We start from the raw sequence: 26103 nt of genomic DNA, 5'->3' as shown, positions 1-26103 counted from the left end.
TTTTCTTCAATATCAAATGTTTTCCGGAGGTCATGGTAAAATTAGGCAGATAACTTTTACAGTGCTACTAAGAGGAATTTTTGTTTACAACAGCACTGAACTTTTTTCAAAAGCAACAGCAGTCTCCTTCTTACACACATTTAACATCTTTTATTATATGCATCTATCTTTAACCAATTCAGACTTGGATCCAGAAAAAACATACACACAGTTACTTAAAATTTTAGCAAACGTGAATGTTTACTTACACAGGGAAAACTCATACCTGATAGAATAAAATGTACACAGAATGTCTCTGATCTTCAAAATCCCATCACTTAATTAAATATCATTTACACAACGGCAAACAAATTTCCTCATAATATGTTATCCCATGCACAGTCTAATGTGGACAAACACACACTTCTAGTCTTTGGGCTCAGTAGTGGGTTTTTTCCCCGTATCAGCATCAAAGTAACTTGCAAGTATCTTTTTCTCATAAAATATGCATTGCCCTTAACTCCCAACTCCCTTCCACTTCACAGAACTCCAGAGACCAAAAAGAGAAGAGCAGGAGTTAGAAAAGCCACACATGGACAACACATCTCCAAAATTTCCACTTAATTTTAAGTCCCTGCTTTTGAATGTCCTGTACAGTTTGGTAGCTTCAAATAAACATCCAGATCCAAGGAGCAAAGCCTTGGGAACAGAATACCAAGTGAAATCAGTGGTAAACTGAGGTAGGAACTCAAGTGTGTAAGGATGTGCTTTTTATGTAAAAGACAACACAGATTCCACTACAAAACCAGATATATTCACTAATGACTGGATGTCATGGTTTAACCACAGTTGGCAACTAAGTACCACATAGCTGCTCACTCACTCCCACTCCCACTCCCACCCCCAGCGGGACGGGGAGGAAAATCAGACAAAAATTGAAAAAACCTGTGGGTTGAGATAAGAACAGTTTAAAAATTGAAATAAAGTAAAACATAATAATCACGATAACAATAATAGCAATTTTACTGCTATTGGGGAGATAACAAAAAGAGAGAGAAGAACAAAATCCAAGAGAAAATGTGATGCAAAATACATTTGCCCACCAGAACTGATGCCCAGTCCATCCCTGAGCAGTGATTGGCACTGACCAACTCCCTCCAGTTCATATACTGACCATGACACTCTATAGTAAGGAATATCTTTTTGGCCAGTTCAGGTCAGCTGTCTTGGCCATGATCCCCACAAGCATTTTGTGCATCTGCTCACTAGCAGGGCATGGGGAACTGAAGAGTGAGCACTACTTAGCAACAAATAAAACACTGCTGTGTTTATTACTCTCATGTTAAATCCAAAATACAGCACTGTAAGCAGCTACCAGGATGAAAATTAACTCTATCCCAGATGAAAACAGGACAGTGGAGTAAGTCAGTTAGACCCCGGAGTTAGCAAAAAAGCAGAGCAAAGAGTACTGAAGAGGTATTTTTCAGACTCTGTACTACTGCCAGTTGCAGGGGGAATGGGCTGCTCTACTGTCTTCCCTATAAAGAATCCAATTATAGAAAATGTCCATCAGTGACATCTAGCTTAAAACAACTCAGTGTTGTTCCAGCTGAATTGAGTCACCACAGCAGCAAAAGAGCTTGCTTACAACTCTTTAGGATTGCTGAATGGATGGGTTTTATTTTGCTTGTTTTATCTGCACGCAGATATACAGGACATCTGGAGCTTCTCCTCCACCCTTCAACAGAAGTGCAGAAAGCAAGAATGTCTCCCTTTCTATTATTCAAACATAGGACTACAGTAGTATTTAGCATTGCCATTCTAAACCTAAGCTAACACTCTTTCAGACCAAAATAGGGAGCCTGCTCCATTCTTTTTATTGGGTGGTAAATAATTTTTTCTGAAGTCCCTAGAACTAGCAGCATGATATCTTCCTTAAAGCTTCCTGCAAGGAGCTTCATATTGTACTGTTCAGCCAGTTGTGCCTGCTTCTCAAGAAAGATATGAAGAGCCAGGGGGACGGTGCGGGGAAAAAAAAGTTCCCAAAGAATCACAGGTGGACTCTGTCTCATATCAGACTTCTGAGATTTTACCTGAAGACAAAACATTTGAGAGGAACTGATAAATAGAAGCCTGCACCATGACTTGTGTTCTTGACATGACAAGTACCCTCAGTGTAGTGACTTGGCAAAAAAAACCTAGTCTCAGAGTTCAAGTGTTTGAGGCACAAACATATTCATAACAGACAGGTATAAACAAGTAGTCAAACCAACAGAGGAAATCTCCAAACTAGTACTAAGGGTAACAAAATCCATGTAATTGACCTCCCACCTGCGAGAAGGTGAGAAGTTATGTTTGTGAGTGGTTGACTTGGCTGGAGCTCGGGAGGTTTGCCTTCGCCTTGCAGCAGGTGGTGAATACTCCCTGGAAGGGGAAGAATTACTGCCAGAATGATCTGCAGGACTAGGAGAACGCTTCTGTCTACGGGAGCTTTCAGAGGGATCCCTGGGAAACATAAACAGCAGCTTGTTTAACAGGTGTAAGATGGCATTAGTACATTTCTGAGAAACTACAAACACCTCCAAGACAGAATCCATGACTGCGTTATCAAGAACTATGTTATAGAATCATTTGTTCCATCTATAATTTCACATATGAAATTAACTTAAGCTAGCAAAACTCAAGAATGCAAAATATGCACTAAATTTCTTGCTATGCTGGACTGTGAAATATAAAACTAGAATACGGTAAAACCAAAAATATCTTCTTGTAATTTTACCTAATATTTCACGTGACAGTGAAATAGAACTTCCATCAATGGAGAAATATATTGCTACCTTATTTAAAAATTTCTGTAATATCAGAACTTTGAGAAGCCCCAACCTCACTCGCACTTTTAAAGGCTAATCCCAGCTGCAAATGAATGAAAGCAATCTGTCAGAACCTTCAACTATTTCACTCACTGTACTTCAGGCAGATTTGACATTACTACTTCGTTTTTATTATGTAGGGAAAAAAAAAGACAAGAATCCAATACTGAAACAAAAGGCTGTAGTCACCGCAGCAATACCTGATTATAGTACAGTGACAAGCCAAGCACTGTCTCAATCCTAGAATGTTCTTTTCTACTGCTTGCGACTTCCTTCCAGTAATGGAGTGCGCAAGCATGAGGGAAATAATATAAAGTAAATATGGTATAATTTATTTAATCAATTAAAAATACAAAATTCACTGTTCATCCACTCCTTAGTCTTTGCTATGTCAGTTACAAAGTAAGACTTACAAACATGTACCCTGTTTTCATCAAGAAAACACAAGACTTAAAAATGCAGATTATTTATTTTTCACCTTAAATGGATGCTTATGCTTCAGAAAGTTATAGGAATAGTCATAGCAGTCCACCATTTTTGTTAATATATAAATATGTACATACGCAAAAGTGAAGCAATTCTAAAATCCCAGCAGTCTTTGACTACTTCAGGAATGCTTTAACCTACTGAAGATTACAGAGAGTTTAAACATACCACTGCCAATTTATAAAGATAATTGTCCTCTCAGATTTCAGAAAAGTAGGTAATCAGACAAGTGGATGACTTTGATAAAGATTTTGGAATGACCTGCTCCACTGGTGAAGGTCCAACTTCCTGAGAAGTAATGCATCTTTCAAAAGGGCATTTTACAAACTTACTATGTTATATAATTAAAATCTACCCATCTGTTAGTTATAGTCTATCAATTCATCTACATAATGCACTTAAAACACTTAAGAGTACTAAAATGTTGTTGGTAAAACAGGTATAACTCCTGTATTATTATTCAGCGTTCTGTAAAAGATAGCTTTAAAAACAAGGTCTACGTTACATTAAAAGCTAATAATGCAACATAACTTACCTCTGCTTCTCTTTTTTCTCCTTGTGCCTTTCGAAGTCACGCCCTCTCTCTTTCACCTCCCTTGCCTTTTCTTCTGAACGTTCTTTTGCTTTATGTTTTTCTTTGTGTTTTTTCCCTAGGGGAGTGTCCTCTTGTACTGGAGGAGGAGGACTAGGGGTACGAGGACCTTTCTTTTTACTTTGGTTACTTTTAGAACTCCTAGAGATAAATTAACAGAGTGAGGGAGTTAAAAAATAAAGCACTGACAACTATTTCAAACAATGATTTCTCAGATGTTGGCAGGAAAGTTATAACATAAAAGGCCTTGAAGCTTTTGGATAGGATTCACCAACTCCATTAGCAAGCAGTGTTCAATAGCTGTACTTGACTGGAGAGTGAATAGTGATGGTAAAAATTTACGTTGACCTCTTCCATTTATAGTCTTTACTTCTGAAGCAAGTGAACAAAAATAGGAATTGCTGAATTGCTCCCATTCAGACAGAACCAATTTTCAAAGACAAAATACCCTTACATGAACTGCACATCAGAGAACAAAAACTCAGTAGACTACCTTGTCTGTTTAGTCTCCCATTTCTGCAATGCAATACCCCAACCACATAATAGGTGTTGTTCAAGTAATTTTGTGTTCAATTTAATGTCAACACAGGATAAAGCATCCAAATATTTTTGAATATGCATCTCACAATATGAAATAGTGTATATTTTTCATAAAATCTACCCCTAATATAAACCCTATCAACTAGGTCTCATTGCATACTGAATGTCAGTACCATACCAGCACATGCTATTACATTCCTGCAGCAGAAATAAAATTGTTTTGTCTCTATTTTAAAGGGAATTTTTTGCTTAGCAAATGCAGACGTCTGGTTATACTGCTTCAGTAATTTCTTTCCTATCTAAAAGTTGCAAACAATGATCCAAAAGGTACTGTGGCCTTCCTAAGCAAGAACTTAAAAACAGGTTTTAGAGACTGATTTTGGCAGCACAGCACCCAGCTGAAATCCTGTGGTTTTTACATATCTTATCCTTAATTTTTCCCTCCCACACACCCCCATCACTTCTTACCCCCTCCTGAATTCTGAGAAATTCCCTGCCTTGGAAGTCAAACATTATTCTTGAACAGTAATATGCAATACCAACAGAATGTGCAGTTGCTCAAATTTTAAACATTTCATTTCAGTCTAGAGAGGTTGCAGCATTTCAAATGAAAGTGCTTCCCACTTTTTAATGGTTTATATTCATCACCTCCCTCACCTCCCAGAGACTCTAAGCATTCAAAAAGAAAAAAATCTGCTTGTAAACCAAGAAATTAATCAAATGACAACAACATCCATTTAACAGTTTTCTGCATAAGATGATTCACAACACAAAATTAAGAGACCTTCCCCTAAAGTTATGTAATCAAGGGCACTGAAAGCAAGGAAAATGGAAAACACATTGATTATGAAAATCCTGGTAATAATTATTAGTGTGGTTCTCTGTTCTCACTCTCTTGCAAGATGCATCTGCATACTGACCTCTGCTGATCCAAAAGTGGTGAAGATACAGTAGATGCTTTCTTCTCTTTCTTACTAGTTGAAGAGGATGATTTGGGACTGGATCTTCGTTTTGGAGATTTGCTAGACTTTCGTGGTGATGGTGATAATTTAGATCTAACCACCTCTGGAGAAATCTTGAGGAAAAGAACATAATTAAGCAATAAGATATTGATGCTCCAAAGTATAACTGTATGCCAATATATGTGTCAAATATACAAATACAGTAACAGTCTATATCTGAGATCTTAACCATGTACACCTCTACCTCAAATGAACTAACCATACTGTTTGCAAAAAACCCCATAAAAGAAAGACAACAGATAAAGCGTGGAGGAAGAGAAGGTGATGTACTCTGCAGTACATTACAAACACTGTAATTAAAAGTTTAAAATCAGCATGCTTACAAGAAACATTCAAATTTACCTGAAAGACACCCTTAGAGGATTTTTTTTAATCTTTCCCAAAATTTTAGGGTTTTTAACATTTGCAGCTTTGTCTCTCTCACTCTATTCTGTTACTACAAGGCATGCTGGAAAAGGAGACTGGCAAATGCCTTGTGTTTTCTTTTACATGTCTTCTCTGTTTAAGGTCTTACTAGTTTTGTATTATTAAAATGCATTAAATCCTATGTATTTTTTAACAGCTGACTTCACAAAGGAGAAGACATGGTCATTGTGCCGGATGATTGACTGGATACTCACTACTAATACCTAAGTCACCTACTAATTACATAGGTGCCAGTTATTTATTATCATGTAACACAACAGCGCATTTGTAGCCCAGGAAGCTTAAGTCTTCCAGGAAACAGAAGTCTATGAAGCAGCTGATGACTTGTCCTTTTTATTTCACATTAACATAATACAAACCTCTTTTTTAATTACTATTTCCTCTCGTTTCTCCATGTTTTCTTGTTCCAATTTCATGAGTTCTCTCTGAATCTTTTGGCGCTTCATTTCCAAAGACAGCTCATGATCATAATCATAATTAACATCTCCATTATCAGAGTCTTTATTAAAAAAAGAAGTGAACAGATTAGCAAACAATTTCATTTGAAATAAATAAAAATATTTAGTATAAATACTAAATTTATACTTGGATGCCAAGTATAAATATTTCCATGACTTTTAAGCACTGCACAAATGGATCAATGGAGTAAAGTCACATCTCCAATTATGTGTATAAACCTGAAATAACTTGAGTTAGTTCCATACAACCTGCAGTTAAACTCTTTAACTTCATTAAAAAGACCACTCCAACTTCTTTCATGGATGTTCATCCATTAAGAGGCTGGTAGCAAGGCAAACATAGTAAACCACTTATTTATATTTAAATTACAAAAATCCCTAAAACGGTGTGTCTTCACAAAGACAAAAAATATGTAGAACACTACTTAACTGGGAAATCTTACATGAAAGAGATATAAATATTGATGCATGATACTAGAGGGTTTTATTTAATACAGTATCTTCAAATCAATTGATACACTTATTTAATTACATCACACATTGATTTTAAAATAAGGTCTGTATGAACTCTTTCATCGGATAAATATACACTGAAGAAGTTTGTATCTGGTTTTAAAACATTATCACTGTTTGGTTTTCACATCAAAAAACCCTCAAAAAATCTCATTTTTTCATTAAGTCGTGGCCGGTTAATATCATATGCTTTCAACCTTGCAACTGAAATATTACTGAAAATTGAGCTTACTCACTCTGTTGACATTTCTTGTTTTGGTTATGGCTATTTAAATCTAATGCTCAAAAAGCACTTAGGGAAAATGTGTCAAAAAAAATTACTTCATTAAAAAGTTATTAGCTTTCACTCCTTTCCTACACACAGGAACTATACAAAAGGTTTTGCAGTAACTAAACTAAGTCTACAAATTCCCTTCATGTGTCATGAATGAACGGGAACAGTTTAGAGAAAGGTGCAGTTCCTAACAGCACAGGTTCTTTCCCAGTCCATCTGTCTTCCTATATAGCACTCACTAGAACTTAACAGACAGTAATTCTACTTCATCCATTTATCAGTGATTGATCACTACTTTGAAAAAAAGTTTAATTCTCAAGCAGAAAGTCTTAGCGCTTAAGACTTAAGACATTCATACTACATGTTTATATAGAACTTCTTGTTTTTATGTTCTAAACTTTTTTGACTTTCCATGGAAACATGTCATAAATTAATTTTTATTAAATCAAGTAAAAAAAAATCTACAAAGGAGTGAAAATTTATTATGGCTACTCTTCCATTGTTGTATTGTGCTCAAGACACAGTAAAACTATTTGCAACACTTATAGCACAGAGTGTTGAAAAGCTACCTAGTTAATGAAATTTACAGGGAGCTCCATCCTACAACTTGCAGTATAGTTTATTGCAAATACATTCATTATATCTCAATTACCTCAGAAGGGAGCAGAACTGCCATCTTTTCTTGCAATACTGTAACTACTTGTGAAACACTGACACAAAACTACAGCAACATCACAATTTATTGAAAGCTGCTGTAACTTCATTGTGAGGTGAACTTGGACTCAAGTGAAACTTAGGAAAGAAGAAAACTGCTGACACAGTAAAGGGACGAGTATTATCAACAAGGACCACAAAATCACCTTGTAAGTATTAAAAAAAACCACCAAAACCCCACCAACCCATACAAAAGTGACCACAGAAGGTAATGCAAGACGCTTAGCATTTTTCAAGTGTTTTCAGAATATAAATAGTTCAATTGCTACCTTCAACTGTTGTTACTCTAATGGAGCCCCTGTTAATGAGACAGTTCATATCACTACAAATTATGCAAAAAACCCTACTGACTTCTGAATTCAAAGGAGTTACACTCTCCCATCAGACCGACCAGCTTCAAAATTACTTTGGATGTAACCTGGATTCAACTAGTGATCTAAATGTGAAAGATTCAGCCATGGAGAACCCAATTTTTTTTTTTGTCTGAGGAGTCAAAATAGCAAAATGAAAAAAATACAAACATGTTTTTAAACTAAGGTGGTTTAACTATTGTAGCACTCCAACTCAGATAACTTCTTTGCTCACCTCCAAAAAAAATTAAATTAATAATTAATGGCTGCTGCATGAAAGTATTCTGCTTAGAAACCAAATTTTTAAGCACTTTACATACAGTACAGTAATCTCATAATTCTTTGAAGCATCAGTAGTTAGTTTCATTGTACTTACCTTCTCTATTTGTTTCCCAATCCCCATTTTCCTCTTCACTTTCTGGTGTTCGCTCCTTTGTAATTTTGATATCCTCCTTTTCTCTATGTCTTCCTCGTGAAGACTCTTTCTAGAAAGGGAAAAATGCTGCATTAGAGTAAACGACTTTACTCTGAACGAAGTCTGAAGAAGCAGGTGTATTTTACATGGTATTTTGGCTGTTTCTTTTTCATAGTACAAAAAGCATTTCCCCTTTTAGCCTGTTGAACAAATACCTTCTTAAACAAGCAAAGACTCCACAGGCAACATGTTCTAATGCGATTTCATATAATCAGTATGCAAATAGCAGATGGGGAAAAGAGAAGAAAGTTTTCATAAAATAAGAAGGTTTAAAGTCAGGGCAAGAGTCGAGCACGTATCAGAGAACAAAGTTTAAAATAGGCTCTGAAAGAACAGATTAAGTTCTTACAACCAGAAGTTTAATGAACATTTAAAGAGTATAATTTTAACAGCTTGAGCAAGAGTTCTCAGCTGTAAATAAGAATATTTATATGCAAGGCAGATGAGACTCAGAAGTGGAACTATTTAACTCTCCAAAGGATAAAGAAAGTGTGTGTGGGGAGACAATAAAATAAGAAAAAAACTGAGACCCGTGGTGGGCAGAAGGGGAAAAAAAGTCTAAAGCAACACATTAGAAACAAATTTTGTTGACAGTTTTGTGTTTGACTTTCACTGCCTCTGAGACAAGTCTAACTACTGCAGTAGCACCCATTTTCTAGGTGGCAGATGGTCCAGTGGACATCTAAGAAAGCCAGAGACTATCCTTACAGGAAAAAAGAATTTCAAAAGTCAACTGATGCTGTGCTGCTCTTATCCCCCTGATAAATTCCAGTAATAAAGCTGCAGTGTTGCATCACTGCATCTGCTGAAGTGACATTCTCTAAATAATCTACCTGGGCTCAAGTGGAATAGAGAAAAAAGTTTCTTTGTTACTAGCAAAAAAAAGAACATTCAAGCTTAGAAGTATCTCAGGTTAATTTACTAAGTAGTAAATCAGAAGGAGCAAATAATGAAAGTCTGTCCTATATCCCTTTTGTTCTCACCTTCCATAGTGCCTTCTCTTTTCTGGGGGGATTCTTCCATGCTGATATGTGGGAACCTTTGGTTTTATGCCAAGAAAATGAGATGCCTGAGAATTTCACTAGCTATTCCTTATTGGGACTTAGATCTTAATTTAAAACCTTAACATCACCTTAGAAACACAGGAAGGAAATAACATAACATTGTGGGTAGTCACTTAGAAATGAGTAAAATTCAACTATTCCTTTTTATTCACTAAGTGTTAAAATCTTATCTCTAGTTCAATGACACAAATGTTCACAGAACAAGTACTGCATTTATTTTACCTACAGAACTAAACCAGATGTTTCAACACAGTTATCCTCGAGCCTCTCGACGCATTCAGTATATCACATTCAAAGCCTTAGAAATGTTGGAAAAAACTGAGCATTCGCTACATAACACAACGGAACATCACACCGAAGAACTAATTTGTATCACGTTTAATTTAAAGCAGCTGGTAGAATAAGAAAAAAAAAAATTCTCCATTTCATGACATGATCTCTAAAATGGTGCAGAAGATCATAACCTATCGAGTCAAGATGGTTGCTGATATCAACTGCAGACAAGTCTACAACCACTAAGCCATCATCGCAACATGTACTAAAGGCATTTCAGTGTAAGAGCCAACACTGTACTATGCTCCAAAGCAAACTACTTCAAAAGAAAATGACTCTGATGAGATCTGAAAATCTGTAAGTATATCAACAAGCCTCCCCTGCAATCACTTTTTTTTCTTAAGACTGGGGTTTTTTTCCTAGCCCACCCACCATGAAGGCTGTATCTGTTCTACTAAACTGTGTACTTCTGCTATACGCTTCAACTAATTTCTAGAACATTAACTAACAAACCCATAATTTCCTAAATACAAATACTAGTTTCTATTAATTCAACACTACTTGTTACTAGCAAAATGAAATATGAATGTTAGGACAACCTCTCCACACTGATTTTAAAAGACTTCTCAAAGCCAATTCATCAAATAACTTGTCAGCAAAGAACATGCAGTAAGTCAGAATGCTTCAAGACCAATTTAATAACCCATGTTAAAAGTACTACACAACCTCCATGTATCATGCCTACCTCTTCAAACTTACAACCCAATAGTGTAAGCATCTTGAAACAGCCTGTATTTTCTCCTTTCAGTGGAAAGATTCAGTAGGGGTACAATCATATTTCTACAGAAGAACTGAGAACAAAAACAGCTATCAAACTGAATTACTGAATATAGGGGAAGGGAATAGACTATTTTTATGCAAGCATGGTATTTTACACTAAATGCTATTTAGTTGTCAGGAAAAAAGATTCTGGCAACATTGCATCTTGAAAAACAAACCTCAGTTCAGAAACTGAGTATATTTTTCCTGGGGCATAGAAACCAAGCATTTAAGTTATGATGGTTTAGAACATATACTTAAAATTTTCTCACCAAAAAGTCTTCAACACATTCCTTTTCTTTTACTTGTTACACTTATAACACATTCAGTTCCCTCATACTATGGAGATTAAATATTTTCTTCATATCCTTATAGACCTTCTTGTACTTTACATGTTTTTTCTCTCCCTTAACAAGCCAAGTTAAGCTCTTGAAAGCCAATAGCACGTCGTTCACTGGCACTTGGAAGATGCTGTACCCACTTCAGCCACACTTGTAAACTATTTCTCTGCAGACTCTGAAAAAATGCCATTTACTAGTCAAGAAGCATTAAACTTTCATAATAATGTAATTATTTGCTAAAAAAATACATCGTAGATTGTCCTAAGAATAAACAACTTAGTAGACTTTGTCTATGCTGTTTTCAGTATGTGCTTCCGGCTAAACTATTTACATGTGTTAAATAGATGACTGCAGTTTAATGTTGATGTTCAGGAGAAATGCCACATAAGAAAGGGAAAAAAAATATGACATTATGGATGACTTCTGTGAGATTTTATTTTAACGCCTACTTAACTTGAAGTTCCATACCCTATGTGATCAGCACTCTACAGCACAAGATTTGATGTCTACTTGAATAAATGTTCTCACTATCACCAGAAAAGCCTGGCCAAGCACAAAAGGACTCATCCAGTCTGTAAAGCCTATTTCTAGCCAAGAAGTTATTTGGCCAATACCGATGAAGAGAACAGAAGACACTTAAAACTGACAACTCTTATATGGCAGAAACTTCGGTTTCAGCCTTATCAGCACATGTACATGCAGCAGCAAAATAAACTAATTCAAAAGCACAGATTCCTTCCAATCTAGACTAAACTACATGTATTACAGCTAGAATCTTTTGGGCAAGCACAGTACTGTTTTCATCTAGGTATAATACCTTTTTAGTGTTAACTACTACCATGCTACAGAAACACATAAGACAGTGAATCAGAAGTTTCCTTGACAGGAACAGGTATTGTTTCCATTTCAGAGACGGAAGACAAAAGTGACTTCCATTTCCAGTGGAAACAGTCAAAAGCCACAGTGACAAAAAGCACAGATATGAAATAAGTAATATACAACCCCTATAAAAACCTTTCCTAAATGTACATTAAGTTCCTCCCACTGTTTCTCCCAAATCACACACACCTTCCAGGTTAAAACTTTAAGTAATTATACTTCATACACACCAATGTAACTAACTTCTCACAATATGGAGAAAAATTCAGTACAAAAATTTCCAACTAAATACATTAACAGGAACAATACAGGAACCTTAACTAATTATTTGTATAATAGCTGATGCACTAACATACGGTGTTGAAATAATTCTGAACACAAATCGGAGAAACACAGACACAACTGAGTTCAATGTAAGTATCCACATAACACAGTATATTTTCTCTGAAAATAATAGTACAAAGCATGAAGAAATAATAAGGGATGTAATCTGTAAGCTGCCCATATAGGAAGTTTCTTCCTAAATACATACAGATTGTACTACTTATGTATGTCTCCAAAGAACGAGAAATCTCTTCTAAAAAGGTTTTATACTCGTTATAATGTCTTAACTTTTTGTGGAACTTATCGAGGGTTTTGACTGTATCTTCTGGCAAATTGTCATATATAAGGTAAATAGCATTTCCCCTTGTCACTTTCAAATTTGCCACCCTCTCTACTTGGATAAAGTATGAACATGACGCATCTAACTTACATTCTCCCAAACATACATTATATGCATTCACCCCATGATCTTTCTTCTCTTCAGTTTATTTCTCAACTCTTTGCCCACTTCAAGACCTTTGACCATAGTATTTTCTTGCATACAGATGATGACGACCGAACAGCATTTCAAATAAAACTGGACCATGAATTTCTACAGAGTAACACTGATCAATTTCTATTCCATTTTTATATACCTGAGTGTTTGCTTATGAAACTGTGACTTCACTTTAAACAGATGGTTTCATTGAGCTGTCCACAATAACTTATTTTTGTACTGCATGGTTTTAGTTACTTTTAGAAAATTAATTCATGATTTATTGTTATACTTTCTTCATTGTGCATTACTTTGCACTTGCCAACATCAAGTTTCATCTGCCATTGTACTGCAAAAAACTATCTTCCCAAACTCCCATGGCACTCCTCAGACTTCAGTAATCTCAACTACTGTTTTCATATCTTCTGCAAAGTTCAACATTTGAGATGTCCAACATTTTTTCTACATTCTTTAAAGTTATAGCTCTTTAGATGAAGCACCACAGCATTCTCTGTAACTCAATTTCAAATTAATTTTCAAATTAATCTAAAATTTTCCCCTTAGCTAGATTCTAAACCTGACAATACTATGCTTGATATTCTTTGACTATCTATACATATGCCTACGCCTCAAAAGCCTTATTTCAAAAGGAGTTATTTAAGGTTTTACCTGTGTCAGACAGTTCTCTCTTAACTACTAATCTTCAAAGTTTCACGGTAGTAGTCTGGTGAAGCACAAATTTTGACTGCAGAACAGTGCTGCTCTTTTTTTTTTTATTCCTTTTTAATCCACAATTATGAAACTTCTAAAAATGGAACAAGCTACCTTTCATTATTTCCAAGTTTTCTTATCCAGCTCCTCTGTTACCCCAAAAGCTTTAATAAGAAATGGAAACATCACATATTAGATCTCCACCATAACAGTAGCTCTAACGATGGAGCAAGATTTTTGTTAGCAGTTCAGTCACTCGAGTCTTCTGTTCTTTTAGATCTCCTGGTTCTTTGCAAAGCAACTCTTGACGATTGCCCCTTTTCATCTATTTGTTCCAGAATATTTTCTTTCGATATCCTGTATTTTGAGAGTTGCCTCCGTCTAATAATACAAAAGCTCAGTGTTTTCGTCAGCCTTCTGTTTTATGAGATTGAAACAGAGTATTCCTTACTCTGCAGTGTGCTTAACCCGTAAATAATTCTTTGGTACTTTAACAGACCCACTAATTCTCCAATTCCTTTAGATGTTTGCTTCCAGTTCACTTTTACTTGGGGCTTAGTTGTTTAAAAGTATTTTATTATTACATTAATAGAACACTATAAAAAGCAAGGTTAACTAATCAAAAGTAAGAATTACATCAAAATTAGAGTTGCATCAGGACAGAAGTTACAGCAAATTTTTAATAACGGTTGGAAAAAACAATTTTCCCACTAACCATATACTCAATAACTGAACAGTTTATTCAAACTATTAGAAAATAAAAGAAACACACTTGGGAAAAAAGATTGAAAGCTTACACAAATTTACAGCAACTGAAAACATGATTGGAAGGTAAGCCATTCTGTTAATTTAATGATAGCAGCTGCTGTTTATTTATTTACAGCTGACATAAAAAAATTCATTTTACACAGCAAGTAGGAACAGACCAAGAGGAAATGATAGAATACTGTTAATACCTGCAGAAGCAAAACTGAGTTTTCACAAATAAAACCTTTTAATAATTATTCATCTGAAGATGGTCTTAAACATGATGCAGGAATACAGTGGTGCTACTGCTACACAGACACAGTGTCACACTACCAACTCTACCCCTATTTATTTGTAACATCAGGAACACATAACACAACTTAAAAATAACGAAGTTTTGATATTTGAGGGGCATACGGTTGCACAAAGATGATTACAAAATGAGAATAATAATGAATGAATTTTTTGCAAAATCCAAAGGTGAGCAGTTGGAAAGCCTGATGAGTACATGAGGAGGAAGGCAAAATGAACCAGCATCACAGCAACCGCATGGTCTCATCAAAAGCAAATTTGAGATGAACAACTTAAGTCAGGATGCATGTAAACACTGGATATGAATGTGCTGGGGAAAAATAGTAGACCATTGGAACAATGGTTAATACACCTTCTTGGTAATAATCAATACTATCAATATTTGGTTTTTATCAGTATTTATAACATATTTTAATCTGTGGGATTTATAAAATCTTTGGGAACCAGAAGATCAGAAAGTGCTTTAAAATTGCAAAGTAATACAACGGTTAAGACATTTCATAACAAAATATGCGATATGCTATGTACAAAACGAGCAGTTCATTAAAACATTTTAAATATTACAAGTCACCATGATAAGGTTTCTAGGACACACTGCCTGATTGCTACCGAGGGATTCTGGAGTTCTGCAAACTCCACTCTTACCCTAACAGGAGAGGATGATTCCTCTGTACTTCGTTTCTGTGGCTCTGCCTCAATATCTTGACGTTTGTTCTTCATTCTTTCCCGAAGATCTCCAGTGGGTCTTTCTGGTGACCTGTATAATACAGAAACATAATATAACCAGTTCTATGGGACTATTTTTAAAGGAATATGATCTCTTTTAATTATTATTTTTATTAGTATATACAGAAAGATCTAAACCTCCCACGCTGAAGCAAAGTGGATGAGTAAGAAAATATTCTGTTCTAATGGGCTTAAACACCCTAAAAACCACCCAACTCAGAATGTCGAGGAAGACTTGACACTAAGAAGAAAAATTATTTGTATATATGGCATGACTCAGTTACTACTCTAGATCAGTTGAAGTGATCCTCTTCAGAACAAATAATCTTTTTCTGGACATCATACAAATGTGTTTCACAATCACTCCTACCATGTACTTCAAGATTTAGCCTTCTCCACATTTTGCACCAATTTTGATAAGTATTATATATTATGTATGTTTTACATATACATATATTTTAAACCACAATTAATGAAGAGTCAAACTACTGTAGACTAGCAATGACAGACACAGGGAAACACAACTCTGAATGCGAATGAAGTCTGCAAGCGGAGATAACACGACCTAGGTACCATCCTCCCCTGGCCTCAATGAGGCTGCCACACAGAAAAACACTGTTGCAAGACCATAAACCAGCAATTCACTCTTGGAGGCCTCCTCCATTATCTTTCAGTAATATAATTATTTCATGATTTAATTACAAAATATTGGATGAACTCTAATAGTCATGCAACTTTAAGATATATTTTCTGTAAAAGATATTACCACGACATGGGATGGGAGGAGGAACATTCTACATTACTTTAATTTTGCCACCTCTTAGTATGAATTCACAAGTTCATTTATTCCCTACGGGTTAAAAGAGAACAGCCCTTGCATTGGTGAGGCGTTGTCACAAGTTGTCCACAGAAGCTGTGGATGCCCCATCCCTGGAAGTGTTCAAGGCCAGGTTTGGTGGGACTTTGAGCAACCTGGTCTACTGGAAGGTGTCTCTGCCCATGGCAGGGGGGTTGGAACTAGATGATCTTTAAGGTCCCTTCCAACTCTATAATTCAACAAGTTCCTAAGCTAATGGGATAAAGGAACTGTTTCAAATGATCTTTTAGTTCAAGAAAACAAATTTTCTCTTCATATACTTCTGGCTTGCTACTGAGCTTACTACTTCTGTGATGGCTGTCAGCTGTAAATACAAATTCTTCCATGAAACGGTTGTATGAAAGTACTAGATCTGTGCCCATCAGTTTACACTAAAGAATCATAAAAAGATACTGACGCTGTCTTATTTGATTAGAAGAGTTTTATGTAATATATGAATAACAAAATTTGCATTTCTTTTGTTTTTCAGATTGAATCAAAATTTCCACTTATAAAGGTGTTTTTCTCACTCTTCCTCCGTCGCATAATATGCGAAGGGTAAACTGTCTTTCACAGTATGCATACAAAAATCTAAATACATATAATTTCATTTTAAACCTGCACATATTTGAAGAACAGTAATTTTTTTTTCACTTCTTCCTCAGCACTGTTATCTGTATTTAATTATTTAAATTGCATCATAAGGTTAAGTGTATGAAGATCTACAAAAAAAAGACCAGTGACTGCTCTCAGTTTTAAATGCATTTAATTCTCCATGAGTTGTAAATACAGGTCAACCTAGATCAGAGGTAATGTACAAAACAGTAGAGCCCTGCTTCTTTCATCACTAAGGATCAAATAATATCCAGCATACAAATATAAACAAGTTATCTTCTTTGCATGCATGACTATATAATTGTTAAAGTGTCTCACTTTAGTAAAGGTTATGATTCAAAGTATTTTTCCTTTCCCCTCATATTAGAAAGATAATCCCTTTGCATTACCAAAACTCTCTGAAGCATTCCAACCATCAGCTGCCTCAACAAATAAACTGTCTTTCAACATTAAAGTGCAATTCAATGCCTTAATTTCTAATAACATTTAAGCTATGATACAAAGGATTTGGATTAGTGAAACTGAAAATTAAGTTAAAAGGCAGAGAGATAATCAATAGGGTACTACTAATATTGTTCCTCAGGAGGAACACTTTCAGGAAAAATCCCAGTAGCTGAAGGAGAAAGCAAGAGAAACTTTGCAGAGTCACACTGATATTTTAATGCTTTTTTAAAAAAAGTTTTAGGTTGGAATAAAAAATCCAAACCACTTCACTCTGAATAAATTTTTTTCTTCCCTCCCATACTGAAAAAAGGTATTTTGCTAAAACATCATTGAAATATATTTAAATATTATAAAAGTTATCTAAAAGCCCATAGAAATTTAAAAAGTTACATGTTCAGGGCTGGGGTTTGTTGGTGGTTTTTTTTGGTTTTTCTATTATTGAGTCAGCTTTTTTCAGCTTTAGGAGAACACCAACACAAAGTTATTGCAATAACCTTATCCCTCCTTCCCCAAAACCATCATAACCCTCAAAAATTTTTAATAAAATACGATCAAGTTTGCCAAATTTTAAGAAATAATTACTCAGGAAGCCGTGACTGTTTTCAGATGCCTTGGCTTAATGCACAGAATAACAAGCTGGTCTAGTAGCTGACTTTTCTTTTATGCGTACCACAGTTTTGATTTTTTACACAACGGCTTCTTTTCTACATAACTTTCCACCAGCCCCCTTCAAAAGGGATCTTTGGTTAGTCCAGGTTATGCTCACTGCTGAGTTTCAACAGATCATGACAATTTACCTCTGCAGTTTAAGATGATGTGGCTAGACTGACACTCGTAGAACCTTTCACACAAAAGACATTATGCAATTTCTCTTTAATGGCTTAATATTTCGTGCTGGGCCCGTCTTTTAAGTAAGGCCTAAAATGTAGAATTTCCTCATTTCAAATTTTAAGCAGTGCACTTATATGATTTTAAACAGCATTACTTCCTGCAACAGTTCAGTTCTCCATGTTCAACAGCATTTAGGAAATGCACATTCATAACTGTGCCTCCATTTGCTTCTGTACCTCTTACAGTGTCAGAAACAATTACTCAGGAATAGGCATCCCTTGCAACATACCCACCTGTGAGCATCCATGTGTATGCATGTGAGAGCACACGTGTGTACAGGTAGATGACAATTATTGGTGTATCATGTACATATTATAATTGCTCATGAAACATTGTCCCATTTTCCAGTTTCCCATACTACAATATTTGAACCTTGCAAAATCCATACATTCTTTCCTAATATTACTGCTGGCTTGGTTTGGTTTTTAAATGCAGCATAACATTCCTGAATAAAGATGATCAGACAGACTAAGAAAGGGACCCTGCGATGGCACAGATCCTGACAATAGTATAAAGGAACCAGCAACTATCTACCTGCTAACCAACTATCTACCTGCTAACCAACTATCTACCTGCTAACCAACTATCTACCAGTGCAGCAAGACAGCAAAATTCCTTGTGGAACAGCGTGTTTACACACAGTTCTTTCCTTGTTAACTCTCCTTACTTGAGATGCCTAGAAAGACTGGCAGGTCTGAATTCTTAATATTATCATCAGGCAAGCTTTATATATAAACATGCTAGGTTTTATTTTCATAACAAGTTTAAAATTCATGCTGTGAGAGGCAGCAATAATGCTGAAAGGGAAGAATCTTTTTCACACTGTAGAGCCAAGTTTTCCTACTGTCCAGTGATGTTCTGAACTATGGGACGCATTATAGTCAGATAAAACCATTAACAATGAGATTTATTGCAGACAGGTATCAAACAGAAGGAACAATAGAGGAAGGCAGCAAGATATGCTTTGTCCTACCAAACTGCAGACAAGTGACTTCCCCAGCAGGCCTGGCTAAACACACGCTGCCACTATGTTATCCCAGATATGTGAACAAGAGTATTGCTTTAACTGAACTGATGTGGAAGCAGCATTAGCTCAGCTTGCATGAAGCCAGTAAATTGCATTCAAAATGCCTGAATAACATTTGTGAAAATCTCTCTAACGTTAAATGGCATGAAAATGCCAGTATTTTATTATGTACATAAACCAGCTTTTTCTATGCCTGGCCAAGAGCTATCAGTAGAAACTTCTGAAGACAAGCAGGCTTCTTTCATTTGTCTGGTTTGGGGTGTGTGTAGGGGTGGTGGGCTTCCTTCCCCTTTTTTGCTTTTAAGAACACCTTTATTAAATGTTGAATGTGTCAGGCAAATAAGCAGGAGGATTTGTCCTTTGACTTTTTCATATAGTCCTAGTAAAAAAAGTCAGCAATAAAAAGCAGCAAATCAATGTTATTCTTAAATGTCAGTGGGGAGAGTGAAGCAGAAACACAGTTTTAATCATTAAAAGAAATGTCACCTTTCTTCAAATGACCAAGCAGAACTAAGCACTGAGTGTTCCAAACGCTGAAAGCAAGGAGAAAGTGACATTCTATCAGTTTTAAAACTTAATCTTTATCAGCAAATCACTTACTTCATCCATTTGGAACATTCAGTACAGAACAGAGTAAAACTGTTTACGCACCAAAAGAAATATTAAACTCAGTGATGTATTTTGTATCCCAGCAGTCATCACCCTAGAAGCAATGGAAGATCAAACAAGCAAAGTCAATATCATCCTGAGAGGATGCCAGAGGAATAGGAAAAAGAACTGGAAACGGAACCCTAAACTCATGCCAACACTTCCCGTTGCTGCTTTACACTTTGATGCTTCAGTGTGCCCATTCATAATCTAGAGGTAGCATTGGCATTATTATAGCATTATGAAGGACAGTTCTTTGTAAAATGTGAAGCCTTCAAGCAAAGAGGTACTATGCTAAAACCATAATAATTTTTGTCCTTTATAGCAAGAATATTACAAACTTACTGCCACATTCAGTTTCAGTTAAGCAAGGTGTTATGTCACATAAAAGACAGTTGAAAAAAATTTAAACTGTAGTAACATATGAAGAGTAGATAATAAAAAAATATTCTCTTTTGAAAAGTGAAGTAACTCTGGATCTCCTTCTATGACACAGGATATTTTTTCTATATCTGACAGATAAAGTCACAAAACTATGTTTGAAGAGAAGTGTTTTCTCACAACAGGAGAGAAAGGATAGACACCTTATTCATCAAACAACATAGCAAAGGCAGAAGGGCTGCGTGAGTACTGCTGTAAGCAATTGCAAACCAGCATTTTAGAAAAGGACAGACAAGTATACCAAAAAGCTGCAGTGACACTACGCCAAAAGAAAAAAGTATTAAGGTACTTGAACTTCCCATTTCAAGTAATATAAGTAGTTAATCTGCACCCAGTGGACTCTATTTTTTTAAAGCTATATAGACAAAAATCCTGCACGTTGCCAAATTAATTGTTTTGAGCAGTTTCACAAGGCAATTGGTTATTGATAAAACATATGATTAGGCACACCACAGCATTTCACTTAAAAAAACAAAACAAAACAAAACAAAAGACATAGTTGCAAAAGCTATTTTCCTACAGCATGTGAAGAATTCAAAGTGAGTTCTTGATTTACCTTCTATAACTGCTGCTATAGCCTTTACCTCGTGGTGAAGGGCCATGTACGAATCTACATGTGTTCCCATAGAGGCAGTTGCCAGTCTTCAGCCAGTTACGGCACTGTGTCTAAGAGACAGACATTACTGGGTGAATTTCACACTCCTTTCTGGAAATACCATTGGTGTGAGTGTGGCAGAACAAACAAATGACTCCACATTAACTCCCATTTATCTGTAATTTCTGTCCACCAGTAATATAACTCGTTAAAAAAAATAATCAACAATGATCATCAGGTCTGGCAAAGAAAAATTTAGGTTGGTGGAAATATTATTAATATGTACAATACTACTGCTCCTCTCCAGAAGCTGGGACAACACATGTTATTTGAAAATTCTTGTATTAGTATCTTGAACATCCATGCGTTAAGGAGTTCTTTTCACCTTTACTTAACATCAGTGACATCTGAGTATTTGGTACTTGTGAGCTACTCTTTCCCACCACATAAATCCTGGAAAAGAAGATGATGGGGTGGGGAGAAAAAGAAGAACACTGTTACAACTCACCTCTGCAGTACTTCCAGTGCTGGGTCCAAGCCTTTCAAACACACTGGGTCTTCGGGATGTGCTATCGGATATGGTCTTGGTATTTTCCACTGTGACCTTCCTTCTAATTTTTGACATTTTGTACTACTTCAACCAAAAAAAAAAGCAAAACTGTAAAATCCTTCAGTTTGGGGCTATTGACACTGAACTCACATGAATAAAATAGCATGGATATACGTTGTAAGAGTTGCTGCAGAGGTGATGAAGAAAGAAAAAGAAGTCATAAATGAGTGAAATGTATCTAATAACAAGGAATGCCTCTGATTTGAACTAGTCAGCTGAACACCAGTAATGACAATTTTTATTTTATGACCTGATTTGTATTCTTCAGCTTCCCCTTGGGAAAGATCACTTGACATGTTATTCATTTGGGCAGCAACCACCACTCAGAACAGATGCTTTCTTTCATCATGTATTTTTGGGGCATGAACTCAAGTGACTTAAGCGAATAGAACTTTTAATGTTATTGTACCAACCTCTCAGAAACCAGTTCCAACCACTAAAAATGGCTGCCATTTTTGAAACAAATTTCCAAAACTTAGAGTTCCATTTTTCCTCCTTTGTTGTGTATGACAACCTACTGAAAATCACCTTGATATCAAACACAGTCTGTGTTTGTTACTGGTTTGATTCTTACAACTATTTGGAACCACATGAGTTTAGGAAAAAAACCAAAAAACTCCACAGCAGTGATACATTTCTTAAGGTTCTCAAAAACTAGCTCTTTTTCATTAAGAAAAACAGATTTTAAAGGAAATACAGCACAACTTTGATAAACAAGAAGTCACAATTTATCTTACCTGAGAATAGGAGTTATTTATAGAAAGAAAAACATATTAAAAAAAAAAAAGGAAGATACATATTAAGCACTAGAAATAGGTTGTATAAAAAGGGCAGAATGGGCCCCAACATCCTTGTCCATTCTTTACATGCTACTTGATCTACACAGAAATAAAATCAATTTGGGAACATCTGTCAGGTGCTGGACAATTTAGATACAGCTCAGAAAACCACCTCTTTGTTAAACTGCAAAGTGCCATCACTCTCATTAGTCAGCAGAGCATGATTAGCCAAACACTAATCCTCCTACCCTTCTGCTGCTGCCTCTTCTGCTCCTATCCATGCATCACTGCATTTAGAACACACGCACACACACACTCTTAAGCTAATTTCTCATACACTAACAATTACAAATGTCAAGAAGTTCATCCATAGAGCCAGAATAATACAAATTTAAACTAACATCCACCAGAGTCGATTAATACACATTTTTACCATCTGATCAGCAATGTGTTCCCACAGTATTCAGATTGTAAGGTTACATTTCACAGAAAAAAAATATTATAATGCATAAACATGGACACTTCATTATCTGAACCCTACAGTTACTTCTATGACAATACTTCCTTAGGAGTCTGACACCTGTGCACTTTCTACAAACAAAATGTTGTGCTGAAGCTCTTGCTAAGCACTTCAGCTCCTTTATAAACAACAGAAGAAAGCAAGCTTACACCATGTACTTGAGATTTCTCAGTAGAGCTCTACTCTACTGACTGCTTCTCCAAGCCTCTGATTATCTGAAGAATTTTGTCTCATAAGTAAGGTTCAGATAACCAAGACATTAACCAAGATGCTCAGGGAAAGTGAAAGTTAACCATATGGTGTATACCAAACATTAAAAACAATGGTTAACATCAATTAGTGGAAGCAGACAGTCAAACAGTAGAATTTGCCTGTAGTATGAAATTATTTGGGTTAGTAAAAACTGTGGAGAACAGAAATTTCCAGAAAGATCTAACTGAGTTAGAGAATTGAGTAATACAATAGCAGATGAAATGCAAATAAATATAATGCAATGCACACAAGGAGAAATGATTTTATCTAAATATTTGATGAGATCAAATTAGTCCAGTCTTCTGAGAAAAATAATTAGAAGTCATTGTGGACAGCTCAATGTGCAGCAGTATTTATAAAGTCTGACAGGATAAACCATTAAAGTTAGAAAGCAAAACAATACCATGTCTCACCTAGCTGAGCACCCTTCCATTTCAGGATTCTCACTGAATTTCAGGAAAAAAACCAACTAAATTTCTACAGTTTCTCACAGCCACACCCTTTAGTTGAAGATATAAAAATCAACTGACACATGCAAAAGCATTTTTAGTAAGACAATCATATAACAACTACTGAATTTGGTTTAAATATTTACAGTTAAAAGAGCCATATCTGAAATAAAAAGGGTTAGAAGAATGACACTAGCAATGGCATAAGGAGAGCATTCAACACAAGAAGGACAGATGAGTGCACCTAATATGTAAGTACAGTACACGCTGACATGGTAGTAGTATACAGAAAAATTATATTCATTTTGCCTTTCCATTTGAATGTACTTTGATTTTCAAAGAAACAGAGGCAAAACCTTTGGTTTGAATGTTACTTTTTTACTCAGCATATGTTTCTTTTTGGAATTAACTTCTATAGGAAGTTATGATGATGACTAGGCTTAAAAGGATTGCTATAAGCATGAAGAGGATGAAGGGGGCAACATCATCATAACTGAACAGATAATTTAATTCCAACTGCATTCTTCCCTGTATTTTGGATAATAATTTCCCATAGGGAAATTAAGAAGAATACCATCCAACCCTGAATCTTCTAAGCTTTGTAAAATCCCCTATTTAAAAAAACCCAAACAAAACAAGACTTGAAACGAGAAATGAAAAAACATACTATTTCCGGTAGCATTGTGTCAATTCTATTCTTCGATTCTGGCCCATATCCACCAGTTTGCAGTTAACAACAGATATTTTATTAACAGAAGGGATATTTCATGATAGATTACTCCAAGCAAACAAAACCAGCATGCTGTGAGTGCACAGCATATTCACTTCTTTATGCACATATCACATGAGGATCTCACTCATGCAACAAGAACTGCAAGACATTTCACTGTTAAGTGAATATAACTGTTACCAAAGGCTGCAGGATTAGAGTCCAGACAGAGGCAAACTGAGGAATTTTTTGCTATGTCAAACATTATATTGGAGAGATTGCATCTGAAAATGCAGATGCACTTTCATTCTTTGAAGACTGAGTTGAAAAAATAAATAGACTATTAAAACAATATTGAAAATTTCAGATGTATAATGACAGTTTTTGTGTTTCTGACAAGCTTTCTTGCTAATAAACAAGTACTGGGAGGTGAAAAAATTACATCTTTAATTTCCAGATTTCTCAGTGTGCACATCAATGGACAATCAAGAACACTTTAAATGGAACATCCCATAAAAATTCCCATAACTCACTCAGTTCTCACACATTTTCACCTTACGTTGTTTTAGCACTGATGATCACAGTCCTGCTATCAATCCCACACTGACAGCCAGCACAATGACTTTCCATCAAATGTCTGCCTCTGGATTACCATCTCCTTATTAAATGCTCACGTGGGTTAGACAGCACTGAGTACCAGTGTGGACCTGAGCCTTGAGCATTTCCAACAGTTCTAATAATTACTACCACGATTTAAAAAAAAAATTAAAAATTTCTAAGTCGAAAATTATGCACTTTAGGTGCGTGATAATGCATTGCCAAATCTACTTCGGGGCACTGAAGTATCTGCAACTTCTGAAACAGCTTACTACCACTAAGTGAAATTAACTTCATCCTCCTAAAATAAATTATATAACTAAGATTTTAACTGTAAAGTATCACTTTTCCACACATAAATAAGATCCATGACAACCTGTAGCAATAAATTAGAAATATTATAATGCTATGATAACTTACACACAGATGGTCTGTGTTACTCTTTAAAGGAAGTAAGTTTCCCAGACTGAGAGAACCTGTTAATAACATTAATTATACTACTATTTGAAGGAAAATATATTTCAGAGTATTACTCACATGAATAAACCTAAAATGTAGACAGACTTGAGAGAAGTGAGTGCACCTAGTGGGCACTAACCAAGGAACTGAAATCAATGAAACATGATGTAACTGACACAGTACTCACTGAAATGTTATATTTTTATTACTAGTACTCCTACATTTTGGTGTCAAGCATGCTTAAGATTTTTCTTCCATATTACTGTGATATTGCATAAGCCACAATCAAGACACATCTGAAACACCTACTTTTCCATTAGAAAAACCTAATCTAGCCCCCTGAAAAAAATGAATCCTGAAGGATTCTACAAGAAAACTAAAAACTGAGATGTAACAGAACAAAAGCAAAATCAAAAAAAAAAAAAAGAGAGATAAAATCTCTTTAAGAAGTCCAAGACACCACTCGTAAGCATGTCAATGTCTGTGCATGCACACATCACACAGAAGCTAAACATTATGTCACTTTAGAAAATCCTACCTGTGAAGAGATAAATAATATGACTTTTAAAATAACAAGGAAAATTATTTTAAAGTCCTACAGAAGTTCAGATACAAGCTGATTATAACACTCTATGATAAACTAAATATGTGTTGAAAACTTAATAACAGCTTTGAGAATGGTTCCCTGCACTTTTCAAAATGAAGAGCTTTTACCTGACAAGGTTTTGGTTCTGATTACAATGTTAACACTTCCATGTCACAATATAAATAAAATAGTGATATTTGAAGGAACTCCACAGGTTTACTGCCTAAAAGTAATACTAAAAATGGTAATTTGTGT

General features: G+C 35.5%; 1 protein-coding gene across 7 annotated transcripts in view; it reads right to left on the bottom strand.

The window, feature by feature from the left end:
• ZC3H13 (zinc finger CCCH-type containing 13) overlaps positions 1 to 26103 on the bottom strand; it is a 45751-nt gene that overhangs the window by 18287 nt on the left and 1361 nt on the right. For 5 of the 7 annotated variants that reach the window (XM_032678013.1, XM_032678009.1, XM_032678010.1 and 2 more), the window contains exons 2-9: positions 21396 to 21518; positions 20849 to 20958; positions 15290 to 15401; positions 8601 to 8709; positions 6275 to 6414; positions 5388 to 5542; positions 3871 to 4068; positions 2311 to 2484 (exon numbers count right to left, since the gene is read on the bottom strand). In XM_032678013.1, the coding sequence (XP_032533904.1) occupies positions 2311 to 2484; positions 3871 to 4068; positions 5388 to 5542; positions 6275 to 6414; positions 8601 to 8709; positions 15290 to 15401; positions 20849 to 20958; positions 21396 to 21512 (1115 nt within the window). In that variant the 5' untranslated portion in view covers positions 21513 to 21518. Of the gene's footprint in view, positions 1 to 2310; positions 2485 to 3870; positions 4069 to 5387; positions 5543 to 6274; positions 6415 to 8600; positions 8710 to 15289; positions 15402 to 20848; positions 20959 to 21395; positions 21522 to 26103 lie in introns of all 7 variants that reach the window. The other 2 variants (XM_032678012.1, XM_032678014.1) reach the window with 2 other exon arrangements.

The sequence above is a fragment of the Chiroxiphia lanceolata genome, chromosome 2 (assembly GCF_009829145.1).
Source record: "Chiroxiphia lanceolata isolate bChiLan1 chromosome 2, bChiLan1.pri, whole genome shotgun sequence".
Taxonomy (NCBI): Eukaryota; Metazoa; Chordata; class Aves; order Passeriformes; family Pipridae; genus Chiroxiphia; species Chiroxiphia lanceolata.
The sequence above is the reverse complement of the archived record's forward strand: the minus strand, read 5'-3'. Positions and strand labels throughout refer to the sequence as shown.